The 24,893-nt window shown below is 43.4% G+C and overlaps 1 protein-coding gene and 1 pseudogene across 14 annotated transcripts in view; one reads left to right on the top strand and one right to left on the bottom strand.

Annotated features, from left to right (window-relative positions):
* KANK1 (KN motif and ankyrin repeat domains 1) overlaps window positions 1–24,893 on the bottom strand; it is a 202,126-nt gene that overhangs the window by 17,544 nt on the left and 159,689 nt on the right. For 11 of the 14 annotated variants that reach the window (XM_030817309.1, XM_030816728.1, XM_030817854.1 and 8 more), the window contains one exon: window positions 15,780–18,440. In XM_030817309.1, coding sequence (XP_030673169.1) covers window positions 15,780–18,440 — 2,661 coding nt within the window. Of the gene's footprint in view, window positions 1–15,779; window positions 18,441–21,187; window positions 21,756–24,893 lie in introns of those variants that run through there. The other 3 variants (XM_030822533.1, XM_030821085.1, XM_003273857.4) reach the window with 1 other exon arrangement.
* LOC105738430 lies at window positions 8,378–9,247 on the top strand (annotated as a pseudogene).

Genomic DNA, 24,893 nt, shown 5'->3' with positions numbered 1-24,893 from the left:
GGACAGGTAAGGGGATTCTCTACATAACGTAGATATTCCCCACAAGAGACAGCCTTGCAGGGCCATTTCAATATACATCAAAGAGGCTGGGAGCAGTGGCTCATGACTGTAACCCCAGCACTTTGGGAGGCCAGGGCAGGTGGATCACCTGAGGTCAGGAGTTCGAGATCAGCCTGGTCAACACGGTGAAACTCCGTCTCTACTAAAAATACAACAATTAGCCAGGCATGGTGGTAGGTGCCTGCAGTCCCAGCTACTTGGGAGGCTGAGGCAGGAGAATGGCTTGAACCCGGGAGGTGGAGGTTGTAGTGCTGAAATTGTGCCATTGCACTCCAGCCTGGGTGACAGAGTGACAGAGACTCCATCTCAAGAAAACAAAGGAAACAAAACAAAACAAAAAACAAAATACATCAAAGAAATATATTTTAGGGTAAAATACTTCAATTTCTTTTAGGGTCTGCTATCTGTCATGTGATGCTATACTAGAGTCAGGTTGGAATTTGTTATCTTATTGGTATAAAGAGTCTGTTTGTCACTCCTAAGATTTCTGTTTTAATGTTAATGCTGGTCAGTTGTGCCTGAATTCCAAAGGGAGGAGGGTATAATGAGGCATGTTTGACACCTCCTTCCCATCATGGCGTGAACTAGTTTTTCAGGTTTACTACGGAATCCCCTGGCTGACAGGAGGATCTGTTCAGTTGGTTCGGGGGCTTAGAGTTTTATTTTTGGTTTACAGATATATCATAGAATTTTCAATGTGGGTGATGTGGAAAAATGTTTGTAATATATGGTTAATTGAAAAAAGCAGATAATAAAATTCCATGTATTGTGTGATCCTATTAAAATACGTTACCACACACACACACACACACACACACACACACGAAAAGTTATCTGCCTCTGTGCTAAATGAAACAGCTATGGTAGTTTTAATCTTTCCCCGGATTAGGCTGGGCACGGTGGCTCATGCCTGTAATTCCAGCACTTTGGGAGGCTGAGGCAGGTAGATTACTTGAGGTCAGGAGTTTGAGACCAGCCTGGCCAACATGGTGAAACTCCATCTCTAAAAAAATACAAAAATTAGCTGGGCATGGTGGTGAGTGCCTATAATTCCAGCTGCTCGGGAGGCTGAGGTAGGAGAATCACCTGAACCCAGGAGGCAGGGGTTGCTGTGAGCCAAGATCATGCCACTGCACTCCAGCCTGGGCGGCAGAGCCAGACTCTGTCTAAAAAATAATAATAATGATAATAATAATAATAATAATAATAATAATTTCCTTGGATTTGCCATTTTTTCTATAGTGAATATGGGTTAACTGTGTTCAAAATCACTTTTAAAAATGAAAAATTATTTCACTTAATTGTCTAAAAGTTTTATCCTAAGGATGTACAAAAAGATACAGAAGGCTATTGTTTCCATGTTTAAAACAGTAAAAAGAGGCAGACGATCTGCTTATAAGAAACAACCATACAAGCACTGGTATATTTATACAAAGGAATTCTATATGGCCATTACAAATCTTGATATAGGAGAATATTAACATAGAAAGCTGAACATGATGTGTATTACAAATAGGTCATACAATAATACGGAGAAAATAAACCTACTTTGGTAAATAATTTTTTATTTTAATTGAGAGACAGTCTCGTGCTGTTGCCCAGGCTGGAGTGCAGTGGCGCGATCTTGGCTCACTGCAACCTCTGCCTTCTTGGTTCAAGAGATTCTTGTGCCTCGGCCTCCCGAGTAGCTGGGATTACAGGCACCTGCCACCATGCCTGGCTAATTTTTGTATTGTTAGTAGAGACGGGGTTTTACCATGTTGGCCAGGCTGGTCTTGAACTTGTGACCTCAGGAAATCTGCCCCCCTTGACCTCCCAAAGTGTTGGGATTATCGGCATGAGCCACCGCGCCTGGCCTTATTTTTAATTTTTGTCTCAGTTCAAGTTTTTTTCTTTCGAGACGGAGTCTTACTCTGTTGCTAGGCTATAGTGCAGTGGTGCGATCTTGGCTCACTGCAACCTGGGCCTTCCTGGTTTAAGCAATTCTCCTGCCTCAGCCTCCCGAGTAGCTAGGGCTACAGACACATGCCACCATGCCCAGCTAATTTTTGTAGTTTTAGTAGAGACTCAGTTTCACCATGTTGGCCAGGTTGGACTCGAACTCCTGACCTCAGGTGATCCACCCGCCTCAGCCTCCCAAAGTGCTGGGGTTACAGGCGTGAGCCACTGCGCCTGGCCTCTCAGTTCAAGTTTAATGGAAACTAGAAAAGATCAATGGGCTGATTCCCTCTAATGATACATCACACAAATCAGCGGCCTGCCCCACAACACAGCTCAGACCATTCCCACCAAGAGAATAAAGGATGGCCTCTCCACCCCTTGTAGGAAAGGCCTGCCTTATAACACACCAGAATTTATCTGAATCTGAAGTCTTATGCTTTACTCATGGGAAAAAAAAATACAAAAGAGGTTTTGTTCTCATTGCTGCCTACTGGCATTAGTAAATAATTATATTTACATATATACGTATTAGAAAAATCATGGAAGGATATGCAGGAAACCCGTTTAACACTGCTTTGCTAAGGCTAAAGAGTCACAGGCTACTATAACTTTTTTCTTTTTGTCTCTAGTATTTCCTAAATTATACTTTATAAACATAAATTACTAACAAAAATTAAACATTTAAATCTACTCACAATGTCAGGTGATTACAACTTTATCCCTTTCAAAGTAAAGCTCTGAAATCTCTTAGATTCTTAGAAGAAAAGCAGCTTAAGTGTTGATTGTATTTTGAGGCAATTTGAAGAAAAAGAACTAATAACGAGCCCTAAAACTGCTCTGAGTTCTATTCTTTGTAAGAATCACCTGTGACATTGGCTAAAACGCAGATTCCCAGGCACATGCTGCCAAAAGATCATTCCGTAGTTCTGGGATGGGGGCCAAGTGATAGCATTTCTGACATTCCCCACCACCTACAAGAATCACTGATGCAGGTGGCCCACTCTGAAAACTGGTTTAGAACAATGACGCTATAATAAAAGAGTGAGAGGTGGCAAAAAATTCAACGTAAGGCATTAGAGATCATCTAAAATTTTTTTTTTTTTTTTTTTTTTTTTTTTGAGACAGAGTCTTGCTCTGTCACCCAGGCTGGAGTGAGAGCTGTGGTGCCATCTCAGCTCACTGCAACATCTGCCTCCCGCGTTCAAACGATTCTCCTGCCTCAGCCTCCCAAGTAGCTGGGGCTACAGGTGTGCACAACCATGCCTGGCTAATTTTTGTATTTTTAGTAGAGACCGAGTTTTACCATGTTGGTTAGCCTGGCCTCAAACTCCTGACCTCAAGGGATATCATCTAAATTTTAATTCTCATACTGCCAGCTAAGGATTCTGAAGGCCAGCTAGGTTCAGTGACTTGCCCCAGGCCACAGAGCTGAACTAGAACTTACATTTCCTAATTCTGTGAACAGTCCCTTGTCCACAAATCAACAGCACAATGCTTTCTCCTTTAGCTGTGGGACACGGGGGCTACCTGGACGATTCCTTTACAACTCCAACTTCCTCCTCAACACACATACACACAATACTGAACTCAGCGGTCCAAACAATGTTTAACACTATGTGACCTGATGTGGCCTATGTGTCCCCTAACTGCAAATATGAAATGCCTAATGTACCTTTGACTTATTTTAAGCAAAGTAAATAAAGCAGGGCATTTATCTTCATTTTTCCTTCTCCAAGTCCGTTCATCATTACTTAGAAAATATTGCAGCGGCCTCCAAAAAGTCTCACTAGTTAATCACTGAGTGCCAGGACACTCTTTTTTTTTTTTTTTTGAGATTGAGTCTCGCTCTGTCGCCCAGCCTGGAATGCAGTGGCGCAATCTCCGCTCACTGCAACCTCCACCTCCCGGTTCAAGCGATTATCCTGCTTCAGCCTCCTGAGTAGCTAGGATTACAAGCGCCCACTACCACACCCAGCTATTTTTTGTATTTTTAGTAGAAACGGGATTTTACCATGTTGGCTAGGCTGGTCACGAACTCCTGACCTCAAGTGATCCGCCTATCTCGGCCTCCCAAAGTTCTGAGATTACAAGTGTGAGCCACTGCGCCTGGCCACCAGAACACTCTTTTTAGAGAAATGCTTGTACGAAGCATTTTCCTCTTCAATAACCAACAATGACTTTTAAAATGCAAATATATGATAGTTTTGACTATTATTGAAACCATAAACATATACAAAAGTAGACAATAGTTTAATAAACTCCTGTCTTCCCATTACTAGCTTCAACAATGATTAGAAAATATCTGGTTTCCCTGATAACTCCCTCTGCCCACTCACACTGGATTATTTTGAAGCAACAGCTAGAGATTCTATCATTTTCATCCATAAATATTTCAGTATAAGTCCATAAAAGAACTCTAAAAAATGCAAACCATTGAGGTTAAAACTATCAAATCTTAAAAAAAGATAATTATGATTATCACATAATCCAGTCAGTATTCAAATTTCTCCAATAGTCTTTTTTTTTTGATATGCCATCTCACTCTGTCACCCAGGCTGGAGTGCAGCGGCATGATCTCAGCTCACCGCAACCTGTCTCCCAGGCTCAGTCAATCCTCCCACCTCAGCCCCCCAAGTAGCTGGGACCACAGACGTACACCACCACGCCTGGTTTTTTTTTTTTTTTTTGTATTTTTAATAGAGATGGGTTTCACTATGTTGCCCAGGCTGGTCTTGAACTGCTGGGCTCAAGCTATCCACCCACCTTGGCCTCTGAAAGTACTGGAATTATAGGCATGAGCTACTGTGCCCAATCTCCAATAGTCTCTAAAAAATTTCTTTAATAGGGTGTTTGCATCAGAATCCCAGTCATGTATTTCCATTGGTTGCTATTAAAGTCTTTTAATCCATAGGTTCTCTTTGTTTAAATACAGCTTAAAATTTTTAAAAAATTCAAACACAATTTATAGACAATCAAATGCACAGAATGCATTAATTACAGACAGGGTCTCACACTGTCACCCAGGCTAGAGTGCAATGGAATGTGATCATAGCTAACTGCAGCCTTGAACCCTTGGGCTCAAGCAATCCTCCCACCTTGGCCTTTGGAGTAGCTAGGACCACAGCACCCAGGTGCATGTGACCATGCCCCACGAAAATGCACTGATTTTAAGTGTAAGTCGGATGGAATTTGGTAAATGTATACGCCTGTGTAACCACCTCTGTAACAGAGATACAGAACATTTCTAACATTTCTAAAGGGGTGGTAAGCCTTTCCTCCCACCCCTTCCAGATAGTGTCACCCAGGGATATCCGGTGCTGTAATTTTTCTCATCACAGCTTACTTTTGTAAACGAGGGCTTTTTAAAACTTCTCCATTCAAGGTCCACCTCCTCCTGCAGGCATCCAAGGGTCAAGGTGGAAGGTTTCATCTTGCTTGCGGGAATTTTACCTCTCAACTACTCCTCCACTCTGTCCATTCTGTTCAGAGTGGTCATGTGACTTAATTACTCCAACTCTGTGAGTAGGGAGTAATTAGATCATCCTACAGGTCTGGAAATTCACCATCCTTCAGCTGAATTCGACCCATACTCTTTTCAAGGCTTGGCCCAAATTCTATCTTCTCTAGTCTTTTTTCTATGATACCATTCCAACCATTCCACAGAGATCTCTTTTTTCCCCATCATTGTCCTGTGGCACTTACTGTCCAGATTAAAATATGCCCTGTCTCCTCAATGAGATGGTCAGCATCTTGAGTTCCTCCATGCTACACTCTTACTTGGTGTCCTGTCCAGTACTTAGAACAGTGCTGGACCACTGACAGCCTTTAATAAATGTCCATGTGATTCAACTGAAGGTCATGAGGATTCTACTGAGGCTTAACTGGTAAGGAAAAGAACCTCATTAAATTCCAAATTGGCTCTCATTTGTCAAGTCAGAGGGAAATGGTCACCTACATTCCCAGAAAATGTTCTTTGGATGGTGTTGAAACTCTGGCTGGTCTTCAGTGGCCTATAAACAATTCTCTGAACTTCATAAGGAGCCGTTTGTAGTTGTAGGCACCACATGCACCAACGTAAGACTGACAAATGACTGCTGTGTTTGAGCAAAACGAAGAAAATGTGCAGCCAGGAAAGCCAAAGAATAAAGAGGCCAACAAACAAAATTCAATCGTTTCAACCCTGGCTACCCTTTAGAATCACCTGAATTGAGGGTGAGACTTTAAAAAATGTAGATACAATGAACTATCTGGGTGGGTCCAGATATGAGAGAGAGAGAGAGAGAGAGAGAACAAACATATTTGCAGTTGAAGTGAAACTCCATCTCAAAAAAATAAAATAAATAAATAAAATAGAATTCAGGGCCCTTCCATAATTCTAACCTTGTGGGCTTTCATTAGTTTTACAAGGGCGGTTTAGTCTTGCAAAGGGCTATTATCATCCTTGCTTTAAGGTTAAATTACAAACCAAATTCTACCCACAGTTAGCTTGGCCGGTGCCTAGGAATGAACAAGGACAGCTTGGAGTTAAGAAGTAAGATGGAGTCAGCTATGTCAGGTTTCTTTTACTGTCATGATTTTGGAAAGGCAGTTTCAATGTCCCCACCCCCTTGGGTTTCAGTATACCTCAATCGTGAGGTGTGAGCTATGGAGATGGGAAAGGCTGATGACAGCTCTAATTTCTTCTCGCTTATGAAACATTGTTGGGGAAGGGGTTGCCCCCAAGGTAAGAGGAGTGAAACCGTCTTGAAGTTGACTGTATGCCTTCACTGGTGTCCGGTTGGGGTCATTCTTATCCACAGTTTTAGTACAGCACATAAGTGAACAGCAGACTGTAAGATTAATAGTAAGCCCTACCATAAGGAGTGAAAGTCATAGCTTCAGGAGTCCCTGTAGAACCAACCTGAAGCCTTGAGGAACCCAGGTAAATGATACTGAGAACCAATCAATTATTGGGTTATCAGTAGATAACCGTATCCAAAAAAATGGACAAGGCTGGAGTCAATAAAAGGGGTACTATAGTTTTTCTGAAACGTGATTTTTCTCTCTCTGGTTTTCTATTTCTATCAAAAGACCAATCATAGCAGGACCAATTTATTTCCAAAATAAGTTTTAGTCTTATTATGCTTGGGCTAATTATTTGCATAAAGTGCCGCAAGAGTAAGTATTTGCCATATAGCACCCCCCCTTTTTCTTTTACATTGACTTTGCTGAAATTTTTCATAAGGAATCTCACATGAGACCTTTTAGAAACCTCTTGAGCCCAGCCAAGAATTTATTTGTGCCTGCAGATACCTATATAAATTAGGTGACTTCCTCTTTTCCCGAGGTCCCAAAATAACTTGGGGCTCCTGAGCTTGTCAGAAAGTGACATTCTTTACTTACCACAGGTTAGGAACCCTGTAAAGGACAAGGTATGAGGTCAGTTTTTCCAAGGGGCTTTCATAGGCTCTAAAGGTCAACTTCAGTTTCCCAAAGCAGTCTGTAAACATGCCATTCCAGTCAAAGCCTTGGTAATATAACTAGTACCTCCAATTGCAGGCATCAATATTTTCAAACTTCTCCCCAGGTGATTCTATTGTGCAGCCAGGATTGAGATCCACTGAATTAAATTAACCAATATAAAAGCTGACTACTGAAATTAAGAGTTTAGACTCCCCTCTAGTTTCAACCCATCAACTTGGATCCATGTGAATTCTTAGGAACCGCTGGTGGTTTAATTAACAGCCCTGGGCCACTAATGGTAGATGTTCATGCTAAACAGAAAGTAAATGCTACCTGAACAATAGGGATAAAAACAGGAGTGATTACAGGCTGGGAGTGGTTCACACCTGTAATCCCAGTACTTTGAGGGGCTGAGGCTGGAGGATGGTTTGAGGCGGGGAGATTGAGACTGCACTCCAACCTGGGAGACAGAATGAAACCCCGTCTCTACAGAAAAACAAAAAACAGGCTGGGTGCAATGGCTCACGCCTGTAATCCCAGCACTTAGTGAGGCTGGGGTAGGTTAACTGCTTGAGCCTAGCAGCTGCAGACCAGCCTGAGCAACATAGTGACACCTCCTCTCTAACAAAAAAACAAAACAAAACAAAACAAAACAAAAAACAGCTGGGCATGGTGGTAAGTGCCTGTAGTCCCAGCTATTGGGAGGTTCCTGTGTGAGGATAACTTGAGCTTGGCAGTTAGGGGCTATGGCGAGCTATGATTGCACCACTGCACTCCAGCCTGGAAGACAGAGTGGGACCTGGTCTCAACAAAATAAAACGACAGCAACACGTGGAGTAATTACAAAACACGTTCAGAATTCTGGCACTCTGGTCTAGATGCTCAAAATTGTCACCAGGTGGCAACGGTTTTCACAGGCACAAATGGGAAGTTAATGGACAGCAGAGTGGGCAACTGTGAAGTCTTCTGTCATTAACTCACTTATAACGGCCATAAACACCAATAAAGCATAAGCTTCATTTTACAACTTGGTCAGATTAGTAATCACTAAAGGACAAGTGACAGAAATCTCAGTGTTCTGGAAAAGAAGAGGAACACCTTTGATGCATTATCATTCCCAAGTGCACTTAGCTTTTATAATTGTCCATGTATTAAATTCTAAGGCAAATGAGATGACTATAATGAAATACAAGCCACTTAAAATGAAAACTTTGCCCTCCCCGCCCCGCCTCCCGGCGCGGGTGGCCGAGGCCTAGCGCTGCGACCCCCGCACCCCTGCGAACATAGTGACGCCGAGCGTGCGCTCCCTGCTCTGCACCCTGCGCGCGGTCCCTGCCGCGCCCTGCCTGCTGAGGCCCTGGCAGCTGGGGGTGGGCGCCGTCCGTACGCTGCGCACTGGACCCGCTCTGCTCTCGGTGCGTAAATTCACAGAGAAACATGAATGGGTAACAACAGAAAACGGCACTGGAACAGTGGGAATCAACAATTTTGCACAGGAAGCGTTGGGAGATGTTGTTTACTGTAGTCTGCCTGAAGTTGGGACAAAATTGAGCAACCAAGATGAGTCTGGTGCTTTGGAAAGTGTGAAAGCTGCTAGTGAACTCTATTCTCCTTTATCAGGAGAAGTAACTGAAATGAATGAAGCTCTTGCAGAAAATCCAGGACTTGTAAACAAATCTTGTTATGAAGATGGTTGGCTGATCAAGATGACACTGAGTAACCCTTCAGAACTAGATGAACTTATGAGTGAAGAAGCATATGAGAAATACATAAAATCTATTGAGGAGTGAAAATGAAACTCCTAAATAAACTAGTATGAAATTAAAAAAAAAATGAAAACTTTATGTCCTTGACATAAAGGAATGTTAAAAGCAAACTGTTTTACAAGAAAAATAATTCAGTGAAACTAGAGCTGGGAGGTGGGAGGATTGCTTGAGCCCTGAGCCCAGAAGTTGGGGGCTGCAGAGGCAGGAGCCCTGATCATGCCACTGCACTCCAGTCTGGGTGACAAAGCAAGACCCCATCTCTTAAAAAAAGAAAAAAAAACCAAACACCCAAAACTAGAGCTGAACAAGTTTTAAAGAGATCAATTCTCCAGTCTTCTGTGTAACATTTATCCGTCCAGAATGGGTATTAGTTACCGGTACATAGCAATGGGTTTCCAAATTTGTTAGAAAATCAATTTAAAAAATATATTAAAACGGATTTTAAAAGTTGCTCTGTTCTGGTATGCTGATCTATATTTGTATTGATGGTGCCAAGTACTTTCTGAAAACACAAAAGAGTGTGGCCAGCTAATTAACCCTGTTGCTGTGCCAAGTTTTCAGCTTGACATTCTGATTTAATTTTTAAAGAACATCTAAACTTACTTGTTGAGAACAGGTAGGACTGAAATTTCCAATTCATTATGGAGTCCTTTCAAATATTTAGGTTAATTTCCCAAAGTATGACTAAAATTCAAAGGGATCTGAAATAATGTTTGTTTTTCTTTAAGAAAAAGGGCTTGAGGCCAGGCGCGCTGGCTCATGCCTGTAATCTCAGCACTTTGGGAGGCCAAGGCGGGCGGATCATGAGGTCAGAAGATCGAGACCAGCCTGGCCAACAAGGTGAAACCCCGTTTCTACTAAAAATAATAATAAAAAAAAATTTAGCCAGGCGTGGTGGCGTGTGCCTGTAGTCCCAGCTATTCAGGAGGCTGAGGCAGGACAATCACTTGAACCCAGGAGGTGGAGGTTGCAGTGAGCCGAGATTGTGCCGCTGCACTCCAGCCTGGGTGACAGAGCGTGACTCTGCCTCAAAAAAAAAAAAAAAAAAAAGGGTGGGGGGGGGCTCGAGCATGAATTCACTCTTTCAGCCCAAATGATGGTTTGGGGAACAGGCAGCAGAGATTATTCATGAAGGACCATCTTCTTTATTGGTACATACTACTTTGTGAGGAAAAGCATGCAGCTTTGATAGAGGAGAAAGGACAAATATGTTGTTACTACGCTCTCCTCTCAGAACTCAGCCTGAATGCTAATACATGTGTGGTCACCAACACAAACAGTTAACTCACACTTACATACATTAATCCTGCTGAAGGGACCGTAGAAGAAAAACGAATCTCACCCTATTTATTTGACACGGGAGGCCATGGAAGTCCAAAATCTCCCTTTCTAAGATGATACAGTGGCCTGGTGGGGTGGCTCACACCTGTAATCCCAATAATTTGGGAGGCTGAGGCAGGCGAATTGCTTGAGCCCAAAAGTTCAAGACCAGCCTAGGCAACATGGGGAGACCCTGTCTCTAAAAATAATACAAAAATTAGCCAGGCATGGTGGCGTACACCTGTAGTCCCAGCTACTAAGGAAGCTGAAGGAGGAGGATGGTTACAACTCGGGAAGTTCAGGCTACAGCAAGCTGTGATCAAGCCACTGCACTCTAGCCTGGGTGACAGAGCGAGACCCTGTCTTAAAAGTTAAAAAAAAAAAAAAAGATACAGCAAGTTACCTACACAGCCAGTATGAGGTCAGCTCTTCTGACTTCTAGGCCTTCCACTACCTACATCAGGCTTTTATATCTGCAGGGTCCCAGAAACACTTGCATTGCATTGTTTTGGTGCTTTTGAGCATTAAAAGAAAGTGATTAAGAAGCCAAGTGCTAAGACAGGCAAATGATACATTATTTGAACGAGGACAAAACTACCTAGAAACGTGTTTTGTAATGACTACTTGTGCTTTGGCTCAGATCTCTTGCCTACAACTTACTTTCATAGTTACAGGAATGACTTCGAGTTCATTAACTTTTGAGGAACTAAGATAACTAATAAGAGTATAAATATGGAAGCTGATTTTAAAAAGCAGTTCCTTTTAGTATGAGAGATGAATGTTCTATAAATCATGGGGCAGGCAGTTAAATTCCACTGTTACAGTTTAGTTTGTATTTGCTCAGAGACACTTATTTTTAGAGTATTTGTAACTGTAAGTCATTTGTCTGGAATTTTCTCTCTCCTCTTCCCTTTCTGGAAGAAAATAGTAATTAAAAAAAGAAAACACTAATCTATGCCTCAAACGAAAACAATCCAACTGATTTACAGGAAGAATAAACTTTTTTCACCAACGTTTTTGTTATAACAGAAACTCATTTCCTCTTAACTTTTTTATTTTATAAAAGAAAATATTAAATGTGTTAAACTCACACTATCAGGAATTAAAAAATACAAAACACCTCTGGTCACCATCAGGTTCCAATTCCCTCAAAACCAACACATTGTCTCTCAAATCCTAGAAAAATGTTCGTGACCTTTGAGGTGAAAAAACAAAGAGGCAGACTATGTATGATTCAAATTTTATTACAAAAACATATGTTTCTAAAATACAGACCTGCAAGCATGCACATCTGTAAATACCAAACACACGTGGGCTACCACAGGCGTGCGCCAGGGAGGCTTTAGCTCTTTTATTATATGCTCTTCTGAACTTTTAATTTCTTTTTCCTTTTTCTTTTCTTTTTTTGAGACAGGGTCTCACTCTGTCACCCAGGCTACGGTGGGTGACAATCATGGCTCACTGCAGCCTCCACCTCTCGGGCTCTGGTGATCTTCCCACCTCAGCCTCCTGAGTAGCTGGGACTACAGGCGTCTGCCATCACGCCTGGCAAATTTTTGTATTTTTAGTAAAGATGGGGTTTTGCCATATTGCCCAGGCGGTCTCGAACTCCTGGGCTCAAGCACTCTGCCAGCCTCAGCTCCCACAGTGCTAGGATTACAGGTGTGAGCCACCGTGCACAATCTCCCCCCCGCCTCCCCACCCCCAGACAAGGTCTCATTCTGTCACCCAGGCTGGAGTGTAGTGGTGTGATCACGGCTCACTGCAGCCTCAACCTCCTGGGCTCAAGAGATCATCCTACCTCAGTTTCCTGAGTAGCTGAGGCTACAGGCACAGGACAACATGACCAGATAATTTAAAAAAATTTTTTTGTAGAGACAAGGTCTCACTATGTTGCCTAGGCTTGAACTATTAATTTCTTATGACGCATGCTCCAGTTGAATTTTAAGAAATTAAACATAGTGTTAAGCATTATGATGCTGCTAAAAATAGCACTTTTTTGCATACTGAAAAGTCACACCATCATCAAATCTTCAACTCTAGGAAAAATGAACAGAATTCTATGGATTGGCCTCTAATATACTTCGTTTTGAGCTTTGACAAGGATTCTGAATGACTCTGGACTGAAAATTTATCAATTTTGTGTTTCCCATTGTTATCTATTTACTTCTTTATATTGATACAATTGTTAGTTGCAGAGCTATAATAATTGGGTAGAGGCATCACCTAGAATAATGAAGATAAAAATTTAGGTTGAAAACAAAAGACCACTTGTACAATTTCTGTGTGGCATCATTTGTTCTAGATCTACATTTCTATTTCTGGAAATACTCTAACCATAACAACAACGTCAGCCAGCTTTCATTGAGCATTTATACTCTGTGCTTTACGCCTATTGACTCACTGAATCTTCATTACAACCCTGTGAAGGAACAAAGACAATCTGTTCTAGTGACAGAGAAGGAATGTGAACCCACACTGTCTAGCTTCAGAGCCCAAACTCAACAACTTCCTTAAATTAGAATACTGGGTTAGGTTCACATAAGTGATCATTTATACGCTCTTTTTGGTAGGCGTCAGACCCAAATTCCCTACTGTTTTATTTGGGGAAAAAAACATTGAGATGAATACCCTTCTATAGTACATATTTTGGTTCAGAAATGCATTCTAGACTGTGGTGAGTGCTATTCTCTGCCGTATGGTGTCCACAGGAACGCACAGTGTACCCTGAGCCACCTGGATTCTCAAAGCTTCTAAGTGTTGAGCATCTCCACTTTACTATGCCAAGTTGCTTTAATTTTCAGTCCACATGACAAATGCCAGATAACAAAAATGAATACTCTGCGTTCATTTCCTAACCTAATTAATTCCTCATTAGAACGTTAAGCAAAATGGTGAAAACACAAATATGATGTGCATTACAGAAATACTTTAAAGTTGTTCTTGTGTGCTCTGAGAGGGGCTGCCATTGTGACTAATAAGTGCTGTTAAAAATATTTATTGTTTTGTTCACAAGTGCCGTAGGTCTTCTGTATTTTAGCTGATTAATTAGGTGTGTGTTAGCAGGGTTGGATCTAACCAGTGATGTGTGGCATGTCAGTGTGACTGGAAATAGACCAAAAAACACTGTCACAGAGCCAGACCAAACTTGCTCCCTGGTCTCCGTGCTCAGGGGGGTCAGCAAATTACTTCAGTGTTAAGCTGAATATTTTTGGCAAGAATGTGAAATAGAAACCCCAGTGTGGGGAGGAGGGAGGAAGGCTGGGAACAAAATGCTTTTATAATGGATGATCCACTGTGCCATCTGTGTCTGGAGGTATTTAAGAATTTTATTTTGACTTCATCTGACATCATGATTTTTAAAAGGATGTCAAAGCAGACATGGCATGAGTTCTTGCAGACCCTCTTTCAGTCCACAGATCATTTTAATCCTGTTTATTCTAAAATGACTTCCCTGTATGTTTACGAGACTCTTTGGATTCTAAAAGGCAAAACCCCACACATGAGCTGTCATATTCATTTTTTTCTTCCACAACAAACTGTCCTATAGCACAGATACTGAAAACTAACAATAATTCAGGTTTGAAACTGGAAACCTAGGAAGATATAAAAATAACATATTTCAGTCTATTTTAATCGTTGCCCTGTCAGACGCTAACAGAAAGACTGGAATTTCTGTGGATGGCTTACTTAAGTCTGTATTACACATTTTCATGTAAAATTAATCTAATGCACACTCTTTCCCAGCTCACACTGATTCATGAGAATTGGAGAGCCAGAAACGCAAGCCAGGCACTGTGGTCCTAAGCTGAGGATGATGTTATACACTGTGAGAGCCAGTGCACATGGTCACAAGCAAAATCAGGTTGGTAAGGCTCACAGGGAATTACTGTAAGCCATAAAATCATCCAGGGTGGCTTTCTGATTATTACCTTCAATTTCAAGAAGGAAGAGTGAGCAGGAATCCCAATGAATACGAGAAAGAATAAGACAGACAAAAATGTGAGCGCCTATTGGGCCAGGTGCGGTGGCTCATGTCTGTAATCCCAGGACTTTGGGAGGCCGAGGCGAGTGGATCACCTGAGATCAGGAGTTCGAGATCAGCCTGACCAACATGGTGAAACCCCATCTCTACTAAAATACAAAAAAGTGGCTGGGCACAGTGGTGGGCATCTGTAGTCCCAGCTACTCAGGAGGTTGAGACACGAGAATCGCTTGTACCCGAGAGGCAGAGGTTGCAGTGAGCCGAGATGGCACCACTACCCTCCAGCCTGGGTGACAGAGCGACTCTGTCTCAAAAACACAAACAAACAAACAAAACAAAAAAGAAGAGTGGGAAAAAGACTCCCTTCTCTCCAAGTTCTTGATCAAGGGTCCCTTCTTTGACCACCTCATCTCAAACAGCCCTCACCCTGACCACTACCACTCGCTGTTCCCATAACCGGAGTTAATTTCTTCACAGTATTTATCACCTCCTATTATAGGTCTATTGTCTACATCCTGCACCCCATCTAGAATGTAAGCACCGCAGGGACAGGCGCTCTGTTCTGTTTTGTTCACACCATCTTCACAGCCTATACCTACGCTTGAGACAGAGTAGGAATCTAAGTAATAATAATTTTTACTTCATATTTTTTTTAGAGATGGAGGTCTTACTATGTTGCCCAGGCTGGCCTCAAATTCCTTGGCTGTAGCAATCCTCCCGCCTCAGCCTCCAGAGTAGCTGGGACTACAGATGTGTACCATTGCACCTGACTCAAATTCAATAATTATATGCAGAATTAAAGAACAAATTAACGGAATCTCTCCTCTCATAAACGTTTTAACTGAAAACATTTTATGCCAGTATTTCTAATTGACAATACACTTTTAATAGTGGGTACAAACAGGGTAGGATTTTTTAAAGGCATTTTTATAAATAATGAGCAAGTAAATAACTGAAAGACAAAGAATAAAGCATCTTACCAAACTAGCAGCCCCAGAAGGCAACCTCTAGGCCAGCCAACACCAGTTTACTTTTCTTCCAGCGTTAGTCCTCAGCCAGAGGCCAGTGAGGCTACCAGATAATAAGAATCAGCAGAGGTGCTTATAGATTTTGATTCTTAGTTTTCATTCTACAGATTACCACTCTAAAGCTTTCTCCATTTCTCCTCCAAAAACGGTTCCGGCAGTTAAAAAATAATCCTTAGCTTCTGGAAAGACATTTTCCCCCATCCTTCCTCATTCCCACGTCCTCAGGGTACCACCTACCTGTGATTTTACCCAGATTGGTTTTCTGGAAGTCAGGGTTCCTCAGCTCTTCAGTGCTTGCAGATTTCATGACAGAGTTGATAGATGACAGGGTGCTCATGAGCTGAGAGTTGAGGGAGCCAATCTGTGAGTGAGGCTCCCCGAAAGCTTCTGCCAGTTCACTATAGTTCTCAGCCAGCAGTGTCTGCTGTTCTGCCAGCAGCTTCTGGATGCGCTCAATGTAGTGATCCAGGCCAGTCATCACTCCAGGTGGAGCCTGGGGCTGGGGGTTCTCCAGAGACTCCCCTACAGGGTCATCCCCAACTCCCACGCTCCTTCTGCTGGCTGTCAGCCCCACAGTCAACTGTGGTGGCCCACAAGCTATGGTCCTCATTTTGACACCAACCAGATAGTTGTCATTAATATTTATCTGCCCCACGCCTGACTCTTTGGTCTTCACAGCTGATGGCCTGTCAAACCCAGAATGGCCAGAAAGCAACGTTCCAACACCAATGGACCGCGTCTTGGTGGAGGAGTTGATGTCCTTGACACGGCCTTCTCCTACAGCTACTGTCCGTGTCTCCACAGTCTGAGTGCTGGTCTGCTTGTCCAAAGTGCTTAGGCAAGTGTTAGTGCAGGACTCTATGAGGGCGGCCGTCTCGGTGTTGGTGAACCGGTGCACCTGTTCCAAATCCGTGCTAGTGTCCTGGTCTGCAGTACGAGGCACTGCCATGATGGCAACTTCCACCTGGCCAACAGCCTCAGTGTTCACGCCCCGGGAGGCGCACTCCTTTGGAGAGCAGACAGTCACATCAACAGAACAATCTCCACAACCGATAGACCGCACTTCTTTGAGATTCAAGTTTGTCTTGAGGAGTGTGAGGTCGTTCACAGACTCCTCTGTGTTGCTGCCTGTTTCGCAGACGCTGACTTCCACACTCACACTCCTGTCACACATTTCCACAGACCTCCCAGCGCATCGGTCGTGCGTTTCCACCCTCTCCTTAACAATCCACCAATTCATAGGCAGCTCAGGCCCTACAACTTTATTCTTACATTCGGGCTGGCAGGAGATGCCTACACTGTTTGTTTCCACGGAGGTCCCAACACACGTGTCCACTAGGTCCGTGTGACTGCCGACCATTTGGTCTCTGGTCTGCACCACTGCCTCCACCACCTTACTGAAAACAAGTGGCTGGGCCATCGTGGCTTTGTCAACCTTTTTCCTCGATCCAGCAGCCTGCAGCTCTTGTTTTAGTTTAGTCATCTCCCGGTCATGGGTGGTTTCTCTAAGCTGTACTTCTAGGCGATAGATCTTTTCCTTCAAGGCTTCTATGGTCTGCTGTTGCAGCTCAATTTCTTTGTCAGCTTCAGTCATCACTCCAAGCATGGCCTCTGTCACGCTGACCCCACAATTTCTCATCTCAATAAGTGTCCCTACAGCTGCATCCTTACAGGACCTGGAGCCTCTGTGGTACACGACGATGTCGTTCATGTTCTCCTCAGCACCCACAGCCACAGACCGGCACTCGCCGTTCTCCCTGAGCTCTGAGGAGGCCTCACAGCTGCTGTCCTGGATCTTCTGCTCCAGGGCTTGCATGTCTGCTGTAAGCTGCCGGAATTCCTTTATCCTCTGTGTGCTCTGTTCTGCGGTCTCCATTTCTTCCTCCTCATAGTCAATGTATAATTCCCCACCATTTCTTCGGGCCCGGGAGAGCTGTTCCAGCTGGGAGGCGTTCCCCGCACTGTAGGACCGCTTCCTCACACCACAGACATTGTGCTGGGATGCAGCCCTTTGGTTTTTCAGCTGTGAGGCCAACTGCCTTTTCTCTTCTTGCAAGACAGAGATCTTTACCTGGAGCACAGGGATGGTTCGCACCTGCTCCTCCAGCTCCTTCAGGCGTTTCAGAGCAATGGCCATCTGCTCGCGGATGTGCTGCAGGTGCATGGGGCTCACGTTGGTCACTGGGGTGGAGATCCCTGAGCTCAGGGGGCTATGGCGGATGGAGCTCCCCATGGAGGAAGTGGTGGGAGCAGCTGGGGCATAGCTACCATAATCCCCATTACCTTGGTATCCATTCTGAAGCTGGTGCATGGCAGGATTGTGGTTTCCGGAACCCACAAAAGAGGGGAGGGAGCTTGTGGAGCCCATGCCTCCAAAACTGGCCAGCCTGGGCCTTCTGAACTCACCCGGTGTCATCTGCATGGTAGCTCTTTCCTGTTCCAGTCTTCTCCGGGTCTCCATCAGTGTCTTGGTGACATGAACGTTATGCTTTGGGAGTTGTGGTGAGGGAGGTGGCAGCTGTCGATTTTCTGGGATGGTAAGAAAAGGGAGTGAGGTCTCCAGAGGGGCAGGTGGCTTTGAGATTGGAGTTGATGTAACTTGACTTCTGGCTAGGAGGAAGTTGGGGCACTGCTTGTTGTCATCACTGTTGGAGGATGAGAGGGATTCAGTGGAAGTCCATATACCTTGCTGACCAGATGTGGTCCTGGGTTCTGGGCATGGCACGGATGGCTTCCGCCTCTTCTGGATGTTCAGTCTTTTGATGGTGTTTCCCTTCTGTATGTCATCCACATATTTGAGGAAATCTAAGTCTAGTTGATAACCATAGGGGGTCTCCACAAAGTAAGGGTCTTTCTGTTCCTTGTCCTGGTCTCCATTCAGAATATCATCTGCTTTTCCTAGAAGAGGGAGAAAAGAATATTATAATGACATGCAATACACCTAATGGTAAAAACTATTATTTGTGTTTGTTGCAGTATAGCAAGCTGGTATGATTTTAAGAGTTGACACACCTATGTTTTAAACCTGGATCTACAACAACTGGGTAAGCAAGTATTTTTTTTTTTTTTCTTTTTTTTTTTGAGACAGGTCATTCTGTGACCCAGGCTGGAGCTGCAATGGCGTGATCTTGGTTCACTGCAGCCTCCGCCTCCTGGGATCAAGCAATTATCCTACCTCAGCCTCCTGAGTTGCTGGGATTACAGGGGTGCACCACCACGCCTTGTTAATTTTACACTTTTAGTAGAGACAGGGTTTCACCATGTTGGCCAGGCTGGTCTTGAACTCCTGACCTTAGGTGATCCACCCACCCTGGCCTCCCAAAGTGCTAGGATTACAGGCGTGAGCCACTGCGCCCAGCCTGGGTAAACAAGTTAATAAACCTCTCTGAACTTCAGTTTCTCGCTGAGTAAAAATGGAGATGCAAATATTTAACTCACAGGCTTAAAAACAATGTAATGAGATAATAATTGTATTATTTTTTAAAATTGTATCTTAGATTCAGGGAGTACATGTGCAGGCTTGTTACAAGGATATATTGTGTAATGATGAGCTTTGAGCTTCTAGTGTACACATCACCCAAACAGTGAACACTGTACTCAATAGGGAATTTTTCAACCCTCACTCCCCTTTCCCCACTTTTGTAGTCTAAAATGTCTACTATTTCCATCTTTTTCCATCTTTATGTCCATCAGTGCTCAGAGATACTGATTAACGAGTCAAGCACACAGTAAGTCCTTACTAAATATTTTTAAAAGAATTCATTATAAAAGACACGAAAAGCCACGGATGGTGGCTCACTCCTGTAATCCTAGCACTTTGGGAGGACAAGGCGGGTGGATCACCTGAGATCAAGAGTTTGAGACCAGTCTGGCCAACACGTGGTAAAACCTCGTCTCTACTAAAAATACAAAAATTGGCTGGGCATGGTGGCGGGCACCTGTAATCCCAGTTACTCGGGAGGCTGAGGCAGGAGAATTGCTTGAATCCAGGAGGTGGAGGTTGCAGTGAGGCAAGGTCGCACCATTGCATTCTAGCCTGGGCAACAGAGCAAAAACTTCGTCTCAAAAAAAAAAAAAAAAGACATGAAAGCATTGTCCAGTGGATAATTTCACTGGTCATCTACAGTCTCTTGGAATATAGACAGCAGACATTAAGATTCCTGTTTTTCAAAGTGTTATCTGAGGCACACAAAAAAACTAAAAGTCAGCAGCAGACAGACAAAGTCAGCAGCATAACCAGGAGGCCTGGGATGAGATGTCCCTGCTGCTGTCTTTTGCAGACTGGGCTGCCTTTCTAAATGGAGGCCAAGGGCACTCAGCTCCTGACTACCTCCATGGGCTTACAATTTGCCTTGGCACCTCCCTGGCTGAGAAAGCTGGGGCACAGGATATTTAGTGATTAACTCTGGCAGCATGAGTACAAGCACACAGAGGAAAGACTTCGACTCTATTTTGTGTTTTCCGCTTCTCAGTTTCTCTCCTCATTTAAAAACAAAACCAAACCCTGTCTCAACCATAGGAAAAGTATTCTCCGTGTTGACTTCTTTTGGACAAAACATTCTCTATCCCAGGAACACCTTGTTTTGTATTTTGATGAGTTCAAACAGATGCAAAGAATGAAGATAAGGGTAAAACCTACATACTCCAACCACTGGATCGTGTGGCACTCAGTAAATACTACTTAAGGCTAAACCAGACATTTAAAAGAGGAAACACAAGAACCTTTCAAAGCACAGACCTTGTCGCTGACCCAGGCTGTGCATTTCAAACTTAAAAGCAAGGTCATTTTTATTTGTTTAAATTGTAGGATCAAGTCATGTGTTGTGTTTTCCCGGAGCCACACTAACAAGCTGTGCATTTTTAGAGCTATGGAAAGAACTCAAAAGCAATGAGTGAAAATGTAAGCCATCAGTCTCCTTGCCCTCTCGTGAGTATATAAACCCACTTGACTGCTGTCCAGTTTGAAGTAACTTCCAGCAAACCTGGTTGGTGTCTGCCCTCCCGAACATTTCCACCCGACAGTGTGAATGCTATGAAGAACACTTCTGCCTCCATTTGCCCGCTTTCTTCCCAAATGTTGGAAAGAAAAGTACAAAAATAAGTCTGCCAAGCAGAGGAATAAAAAGGACATACATTCCTTACGTCGCAATTTAAAACAATATTAAATTGTTCTACCTGTTCGATTCTAACACGTGTGGGAAGTGAATTCTATGTGAAAGAAGTCCCCAGCAGCAGTCATGCAGATCTAGCCTAAGAATGGGAGGGCTGGTCTGGAGTGCTGTGCCTGGAAACTTGTGCTCATGTTAACAGAACGTAGCTGTCCTTCTCTCTTTCCTTTTTAACTTTCATCTCCACATGGAGAAGGTGATCACTCAAAATATGCAGCCAGACCTGTTTCCAGTACTGTCTGAAATTCCATAAACAAAGAGAAACTACAGCCTGGGTGTCAGGCAGGCTGATCTGGCCCACCCGGGATGTGTGTGTGAGCCAGCGAGTCTAAGCTGGACTCCTGTAGACCTGTGGGGTTGCCGCGGTGGAGTAAAGTGGCCAAATAGTGCACGGCCTTCCCGGCCCGCCACCCTCGCCCAGGCCCCCCTGGAATTCGGCCAGCAGTGACCGCCCCATGCCACTCGCAGCTCACCTACCAGGTGGCGCCCGCTGCGCTCTCTGCCGGCCTCTGCTGCACCAGCTCGCTCCCAGCTCACCCGGACCCAGCCTCAGACGTCCTGGATCCTCACCCCATAAGGAAAAGTTTCAACATTCGTGTAAACTTAGCCGGCCACGCACAAATGCCATAGGCTGAGTTTTCACCAATGAAGTCTCCCTCCGGCTGCAGTGACACCACCCCCACCACACTCAGCTGTTCCGCATTCCCTGTTTTCTTAATGAAAACAGGAAACCGGGATCTTCTGAAAATGTGTGTTCTTGACTCCCGTTTTGCCAGTTGATTTTTAAATAAAGCTAGCACTTTAAGCATCTCTACAGAGAGGCTCTGTTTTTCCTATACTAGTCACTTCTTCATGAAAGAGTCTGTGTCCTCCTGCTCACCCCTTGGTCACCTGAGGAGGTGCAGAGGCACAATCAGCCCCACTGTTCTCTGTGGGTTCTCAGGATCCCCGCAGCACTCACTGGTTTCAGAGCACTGCCTGACGCTTCTCAGCCCTGGGCTTATGACACGTGGCAAGTAGTTATCCTTTATCACTAATTTCAACTGAGCCTTTGCCACTGATGAAACTTCTTCTTAAAAAATGAAACAAAAACAAACCTTTTTCCAGATACAAAAGTAGTACATGCTTGTAAAACATTTTAAAAAAAGCCACATACCGATAATTTAAAGAACGTAAAAAAAAAGGCATTCAGATCTTACCATCTAGTGGCAAGCGTTAATATTTTGGTGTAACTCCTACTTTTTCTATGTATTTCTTAACATAGCTACTTTTCCCACTTACGGATTTTCAGTAGGAAAGATGAACTGACTCAACATCAGTATTTAAAACACAACAAAACATATCACAGTTTTTACCAAAACCTAACTGGTCCATCTTTAGTTATTTCTTTAGTTCACCTTGTAGAAATCACAAAAGGCATGTATCACATTGAATTACCCCCAAATGAACTTTGAACTTCTGGGAATCAGGAGAGGTTAGAATTTAACTAAGTTAGGCTTGCTTATTTCCTAATACTGCTCAAACCAGGCTACCCAAAGGACTTGTAATTCAAGTTTCATTCTCCAGCAAGTAAAAAAGCAAGACGTGGTTTCAAGGTGTCATTTTCACAAACAATTGTCCATGGTAAAAATTATTCTACAATAAAACTACCCAGTGTCATTATTTTTTTAATATCCTGTTTTCTAGTGTATGTTTACATACATCAACATAAATTAGGCACTTATGAGTCCCTGATTTATTTCTCAACTTTAACAAGACCAAAACACTTTTTTGTCTTTTGTACCAGACTATAAGCACCTAGAGAGCAAAAAATTTAATTAAAAAAAAATTTTTTTTGGCACAGCACGCTGGCTCACGCCTGTAATCCCAGCACTTTCGGAGACCGAGGAGGATGGATCACTTGAAGGTCAGGAGCTCGAGACCAAACTGGCCAACATGGTGAAACCCCATCTCTACTAAAAATATAAAAAATTACCCAAGCATAGTGGTGGGCACCTGTAATGCCAGCTACTCAGGAGGCTGAGGCAGGAGAATCGCTTGGACCTGGGAGGTGAAGGTTGCAGTGAGCCGAGATCACACCATTGCACTCCAGCCTGGGCAACAAGAGCAAAACTTCGTCTCCGCCCCCACCCAAAAATATATATATATACATTTCTTTTTCATTGCTTCCTCTCCCAACCACACACCAATTATCAACATGCTGGGAAGAAAGGAGATGTTTAACAATGTTTACTGAAGGAATAAATAACTGAATATATAGTATAACACAATAAACGTGCTAGAGTGCAGTGGCGCCATCTTGGCTCACTGCAACCTCCACCTCCCTGGTTCAAGGGATTCTCCTGCCTCAGCCTCCCGAGGAGCTGGGATTACAAGCGAGTGCCACCACGCCCAGCTAATTTTTGTATTTCTAGTAGAGATGGGGTTTCACTATGTTGGTCAGGCTGGTCTCAAACTCCTGACCTCAGGTAATCTGCCTGCCTTGGCCTCCCAAAGTGCTGGGATTACAGCTGTGAGCCACTGTGCCTGGCCAACAGTGTCAGATAATAAACTTTGAAAAACATCTTGATGCTCTGAAGACAGAAGTTGTTCATTAAATATTAGTGTTAAGGACATTTCTTACACAATACTGTTGCAGTTGTTATCTTTAGGTTGTGGAATTATAGATGATTTTTATTTTGTTCTTTATAATTTTTACAACACATGGGTATTGGTCCTTTTTTTTTTTTTTTTTTTTGAGACAGGGTCCCAACTCTGTTGCCCAAGCTGGAGTGCAGTGGTATGATCATGGCTCACTATAGTCTCTACCTCCTGGGCTCAAGTGACCCTCCCGCCTCAGCTGCCTGAGTAGCTGGGAACTATATGTAGCACCATGCCTGGCTAATTTTAATTTTTTTAAATTATTTTTAGTAGAGATGAGGTCTTGCTATTTTGCTCAGGCTGGTCTTGAACTCCTGGTCTCAAGCAATCCTCCCACCTCAGCCTCTCAACATGCTGGGATTACAGGTATAAGCCACTATACCTGGCCTGGGCATTTTTCTTAAAATATATTACAAGAAGTCACTATTTGGAAGGCAAATGGAATTGACTGCAATAAACTGAGAAAGTTCACTTGGGAGGTGAATGAATAGGGGTGGCCATGGCAAAGACAGCTTGATGTTCTTTAGTATGCATTATCTCCTCCTTCCACACTAATAGGGGCAAATAAAAGTCCGTAAACAGAAGTGTCATGTAGCATACCCAAGGAACCTCCATTAAAAAACACAGAAATAATTCTTTCATCTATGTTCTTCTTTGTGCCTTCCTCCATCCATCCTGCTGCCTGGAATGCAGATGTGATGACTGGAACACTAGTGTAACTTTGAAACATGAGTTCATATCTAGGGGTGGAGGAACAATGTACTAGAAGGAACTTGGGCCTCAAAGGACTTTGTGGATCAGAGCTACTATAACATTTCTGAAAAGCCTACCTCTATACTTTTAAGTGAAAAAGATATAAAGGTCTATTTTGTTTTAGCTATCGTTTGTTTTGGGTCTTGTTTACTTGGAGTTACACTGAATTCTAACAGGTACTGCAGTTCTCCCCCTCTCAAAAATTAAGACTAGATCTTAAAAAGGAGAAAGATGCTAAATGATTAACTGGAAAAGCGTTACAATAAAACTTAAATTATTAATTCAGGATCAAGAGGAAGTATAAAAACAACAGCTTCAGCCGGGCGCAGTGGCTCACGCCTGTAATCCCAGCACCTTGGGAGGCCGAGGTGGGCAGAATGCCTGAGGTCAGGAGTTCAAGACCAGGCTGGCCAACGTGGTGAAACCAGATCTCTACTAAAAATGCAAAAAATTTAGCCGGGCATGGTGGTGTGCACCTGTAATCCCAGCTATTCAGGAGGCTGAGGCAGGGGAATTGCTTGAACCAGAGAGGTGGAGGTTGCAGTGCGCCAAGATCACGCCACTGCATTCCAGCCTGGGTGACAGAGCAAAACTTCGCCTCCCAAAAAAAAAAAAAAAAAAAAAAAAAAAAAAAAAAAAAAAATCTCTACCTGGGTTATAAAAAGACTCTTAACTAAGCCTTTTTGGAGTAACAGAACTATGCCTGCTTTTGCACAGTCAAAATTCCACTGGCTCTATCTGCAGCTGAAATCCTGAGAGTAACAGCTTCCAACTAAATATTCTGGAATTG

The sequence above is a fragment of the Nomascus leucogenys genome, chromosome 1a (assembly GCF_006542625.1).
Source record: "Nomascus leucogenys isolate Asia chromosome 1a, Asia_NLE_v1, whole genome shotgun sequence".
NCBI lineage: Eukaryota > Metazoa > Chordata > Mammalia > Primates > Hylobatidae > Nomascus > Nomascus leucogenys.
Note: the sequence above shows the minus strand (reverse complement) of the source record. Positions and strands in the feature narration are given on the sequence as shown.